Source organism: Fimicolochytrium jonesii (genome assembly GCF_025526975.1).
Source record: "Fimicolochytrium jonesii strain JEL569 chromosome Unknown EV422scaffold_1, whole genome shotgun sequence".
Lineage (NCBI taxonomy): Eukaryota > Fungi > Chytridiomycota > Chytridiomycetes > Spizellomycetales > Powellomycetaceae > Fimicolochytrium > Fimicolochytrium jonesii.
The window spans coordinates 1,814,718-1,820,228 of NW_026515668.1; the positions used below are offsets into that span (position 1 = coordinate 1,814,718).

At 44.6% G+C, this 5,511-nt stretch overlaps 1 protein-coding gene across 1 annotated transcript; it reads right to left on the minus strand.

Annotated features, from left to right (window-relative positions):
- Nucleotides 1-211: 211 nt before the first annotated feature.
- Nucleotides 212-4,084, minus strand: EV422DRAFT_502846 (uncharacterized protein; the record flags this gene model as incomplete). Its single annotated transcript, XM_053068299.1, has 4 exons — nucleotides 212-307; nucleotides 382-2,072; nucleotides 2,214-3,951; nucleotides 3,992-4,084. 4 exons carry the CDS (start codon nucleotides 4,082-4,084, stop codon nucleotides 212-214), a joined length of 3,618 nt encoding a protein of 1,205 aa, XP_052930389.1.
- Nucleotides 4,085-5,511: the final 1,427 nt, after the last annotated feature.

Consider the following 5,511-nt stretch of genomic DNA (forward strand, 5'->3'; position numbering starts at 1 on the left):
GGCGGTGAGTTTGATTGAACTCATAGCAATGGCCGACGGGAGTCTCAATAAAGAGTAATGAAGATTTTGCGTTGTTCCATCTAAACCTAAATTGGCTGTCGAAGTGCTTGCGGTTGCCCACCGCAGTCTGGAAGCGATGGAGGCGTTCATGTAAGCGTCGAATGGATGACCTGTATACGAATCGACTCCGTTCGAATTTGGGTATGTATACTCAGATGACGCGGTAACTGTATACCCGTTCCATGAAGAACCTGTTGCTGGCGTTGTGGGGTAAGGGAACAAAGTAGTTTTCGATGTTAAGGCAGGACTGTTCAAATCACTGGTCACATGGAGATTTGACCCAACATATAAAGATTTCGCTACAGATGCGCCTCCATTCACTTGAAGAGCGCCTGATGCGTTAGAAGTGGCATCAGTAGTGGTCAAGATCGATACAGTACCACTGTTGTTCAGATTTCCCCCAACATATAAAGATTTCGCTACAGAAATCCCTCCAGAAACTTGGAAAGAACCGGTTCCTACTCCTGTAGAATCCGTTGTGGTAAAGACCGCGACGTTACCACTGCTGGTGGAGACTTTAGACCAAGTGGTATTTTCGGCCGAATTCCACACGGAAAAATCTCCTACAGTTCTCAAGTCGTCCCATACTCTGATATAAGGATTGGAAGACTGATTTGGGTCTATGGAGAGAGGACCTTGTGAACCTGTAGCAGAAATTGTTGCTAAACTCCCGGTGAAAGTCATGTTTCCTGTAACTGTCAAACTGCCGATAGAACCATTAGGAATAATAACCTTTCCCGTACCATCAATTGTAAGACCTTGTGGTGCATTCCATAATCCCAAACCCAACGTATTGGTTGCAAGACCCGCTCCAACATAGTTGAAATATACCCTGGCCATGTTATTTGTAGCCGCTCCTACTCCAATTTGAAGTGTTGAGAAACTCCCCGCTGCCAAGTTCGGTGTCCCAAGATGGCTGCTAACAATAGGTCCGGTTGAGGCGATATTGGAGTATATGGTGCCGTTAACAGTCAAGTCTTTACCAAAATTGACATTCCCTGCAATACCCGCTCCACCTCTCACCTGAAGGGAACCTGATGTTGTCGTAGTAGAATCTATAGTGGAAAGAATCTGTACAGATGGCAGATTAGAGTTGATTATGAAATTGGCATTCGAACCGGAATAGAGAAAAAAGTTCCCAGCATTTGGAGCGGTCGTATTGACTCCTGCGTAACCAAAAGCCCCCACTACCGTTCCTGTGTTGTTAAGGAAACCGATAGTAGAAAACCCAGATGCCGAAAGACTCTGAAGTTTCAAAATATCAACAGAAGTTGAGTTTACTTGCAGTGTATGACTTCCCGTGGCGGCTGAACCAGCAAATAGAGATTTTCCCACACCTAGACCTCCAGCAACTGTTAGAGCGCCAGTTGTTGTAGAAGAGGAGTCCGTTGTTGTATTGATTAGAACATTTCCATTTGTCAATATATCAAGGTTTGATACGCCGGGTGAGATAGCGAATCGTAAGTTTGTCGGTGAATTATTGTACTGTGCCCGAATTACCATATCGCCAATAGCCGAATTTGAGGAAAAATACCCTGCTGCTGAAACGTTGCCCGTTATGCTGCTTCCAAATGTGGGTGTTGATACCGAACCGTTGTACCAGAAGATACTTTGATTTGACCCGACAAAACTCCCATCACTTCCTACCGTCAATTTCTTGGCGATACCAACACCTCCGGCGACCTGTAAAGCGCCAGCATTTGTAGCGTTGGAGTCGGATACCGAATTGATAGTTAGTGCATTCGTTGTCACATTCACCCATAACGCAAGATTTGCGGCAGTATTGTTGTATAAGCCGAAATTATTAGTTCCAAGGCCACTAATTCGACCTATATGCCACAAAGTCCAACCTCCACCGTTTGAGTTTATAAGACCTACAGAAGGTCCATTTCCGGCTGTAGATTCTTTTATGATTCCATATCCACCGACGTATAATGATTTAGCAACTCCAACGCCGCCTGCAACTTGGAGAGCACCAGCATTTATAACGTTGGAGTCAAGAGTAGAAGTAACTACAGTCGATGCAGCGTTATTTATATTCAAAGTCTGTCCTGTTGTGGTATTCAGGTTCGCTGTTGTTCCTCCTAGGAATACGGTGCCGCCAACCACCACACTTTTCCCCACACCAACTCCTCAAACAACTTGGAGCGCACCTGATGTGGTCGAGGTAGAATCAGTCGTTCCGGCAATTTGAACATTGGATAAGTTCGCATTTCCACCAACATTCAAAGATGATAGAGTTCCAACGCTTGTAATTTGAGGCTGAGCAGGATTTACGCTGAACGCATTTCCACTACGTGTCAATCCTGTTCCAGCACTAAGAAGCGTATCAACATATGTCTTGTTTGTAAGATGAGTTGCTAAGGTCGGTGCTGTTGAGACGACAGCGTTTCCTGACACCGTGACATCTCCAGCAAAGATCGCATTTCCATTAACGTTCAATGATGATAAAGTTCCAACCGATGTTATCTGAGGTTGAGCCACATTGACAGAGAAATTGTTTCCTGTACGTGTTAAACCGGTTCCTGCACTTAGAAGCGTATCAACATAAGTCTTATTTGTAAGATGTGTCCCCAATGTCGGGACAGTTGATACAACTACATTTCCTGACACCGTGACATCTCCAGCAAAGTTCGCATTTCCATTAACGCTCAATGATGATAGGGTCCCAAGAGATGTTATCTGAGGTTGAGCCACATTGACAGAGAAATTGTTTCCTGTTTTTGTCAATCCCGTTCCAGCAGTTGAGACTAAACCATCGACGTATGACTTTTGGGCAACCGTTTGATCAATATTACTATATGGAAGGACGCTGGTTCCCACGTCGGTAGAGAGGTCTACTACACTTTTGACCGCTAATGACCCGAGCCCTAATGCTGTCCTAGATGCTGATGGAGTCGTTGAGACAAAATTACTTCCATCTCCTACAAGGAAATTGTTGAGAGTGGCGGTGCTCGAAGAAATAGCAGTCAATTTTCCATTTAGTGGTTGCGCTCCCGTTTGCATTGTAGAAATCAATCCATCCACATATGATTTTGTTGCGGGATTTGCTGCAATTGTAGGTGTAGGAACAGTGACTGCACCTGTAAATGTGCTAGAACCAGAAACGGAAAGGCCCGTTAAAGTACCGATACTTGTAATTTGTGTTTGTACAGGATTGACACTTAAAGTCTGAGCAGTTTTAGTTAAACCCGTTCCTGCAATAACAATGTTAGGATCGATACTGGCAACGGAAAGGACCCCACTCACATCTGAACTTGCAAGATTTATAACGGATTTAGCCGCCAAACTGCCAAGTGTAGGCTTGTTTGTAAGTAAAGCCGAAGCATAGTCAATGCTGTTGAGTGCTGCAAGTGAACCAAGCGTAGGTTTTCCTGTTATGTATGTACTTGTGTAATCAATGCTATTTAGCGCGGAGAGACTGCCCAAATTCGGTTTGTTCACCAACGCCGAACTAGTGTAGTCTAACGTATCGAGCAAACTCAGATTTTTTAATGAGAGATTCGCACGAACGTCTGCAGGACTGTACTGAATGAAGTTCCCACCCGATGCGATGAGCATAAAAGTATTTGTCGGTGCAATGTTCCCAAAATTTGTAAGACGAGCATTAAGTGGTTGATACGTTGTGGCTGCATTTGCTGTTGTAAGATAATTTGTCAAGGTAGGACTGCTTATGGAGCCGGCGGTCAAAGCGCCTGTTACGTTAAGAGATGTGAGTGTTCCAAGAGTAGTGATATTTGAGGTATTGACGGAAACAGTGTTAGATGTATCTCTGGAAATAATAGGTCCAGCAAATGTTAATTTCTTCTCGTAGATGGTGAGATCTGGAGCACCCGTTATTCTCGCATACGGAATGGTATCCGTTTTTGCAACTTTACCATCGATAGCAGTCTGAAGAAGATTTGTATTCTGACTGATCAAATTTGAATACGTTGGCTGTATTATTGTAGAGTCGTATTGACGTAGCATATCCAAGTTGATTGCCTGCTGTGGTACCTCTCCTGCAATACCCAGATATGAACATGGAGGTGGGGTGTCAAAAAGTAATCTCGTAACATCACAGGATGTATCATCCGTTTTTGGGAGAGTTGCAATGATAACTTGTGAACCGTTTGGATCTGGAACGGGGTTTCCCTTTGAATCCACTACATTGTTGCCATTTGCGTCTTTCTGGTTCTTTCTTTCTCGACCACTCGCAGCGATGAAACCACCAAGGATTCCGGCTGCTGCAGCAGGTCCTCCGAGAAGTCCCCCAACGCTTCCGATAGCAGATGTGGCAAATGGAGTGCCAGCCGCAGGCCCAATGAGGCCAATTGCGCCTCCAAGGATGGTAGAAAGGGGACCAGTGACGGAGACTACGGGGTTTCCGGAAGCAGTTAAAGGATCAGATTCGCCACTGGGCACTGAGGTTTCGTCTTTCTCTTCCGGATCATCATCTTCTTTCCGGTTCTTGTAGGGCTGAATTTGATGAGATATTGAACCCGGTTTCCTCGGAGCCAACTACCAAAATGCCACTTCCGCCCGTTATGACTAAAGGCTGTTTTGCGATGTTATACTCCTTATCCGCTCCCGTGACGATGATAGGCAACGTTCCAGTTAGTACATTTGGCGTTTCTGGTTCTGGTTGGTATGTACATGATATTGTCGATCCACTTATACTGATATTGTTTCCAGCCGTATAGGCGCCGGAAATATTATTCCCTGTAACGGTCACCCCATTTGATCCAGTATAGGCACCTCTTATTGAGTTGCCTGTCACCGTAACAGTCGAATCACCAGCCTGTAAATCCAACTGCAAATCATTTTCTATGCGTTTGACTCCATTACTTGCTGTGAGTTTCTCACCGAACGTGTTGTTACCATCGAATGTGATTGCACCTGAGACAGATGGAGCGAGTTTCACTTGATTCGAATTCTCTAATTTCATTCCGCCATTTCCAGGTTGAAAAGTCAGTCCTATCGCAATCTTATCGTTTACAATGCGAACACCTTTATTGTCGACGATAGCCGACGGATTTACCAAAAGATTTTGTGAAGAGTCAATTGCTAAACTTGCATCTGTTCTAACATCGATAGTACGCCGTCCATTGGACACTCCGGATATGTCTATACCTGACCCTGCTTGATACAGTTGCTCCACGTATGCAGTACTTGGCACTTGATTATTGTCCGGATTGAAGTCGGTATTGACGTATATATGCGGAACATGTAATTCATTGAGTGTTTCATTATACGTAAAACCACTGTCTCCATTCAACCCCGATAATGCAGAATAGAATGGTACTTGCCTCATACCCTTCGAACGGATCGCTAGTTTTCCTCCTGTTTGCTGGAAATCATCAGTCGTCTTCAAACGCACAACAGTTGTATCAACATCCGTATCATCTCCTAGAAAATCCGCAAGGGAATCAAACCCTTCTTGTAGGACATCTTCGAGCAAGATACTGGAAC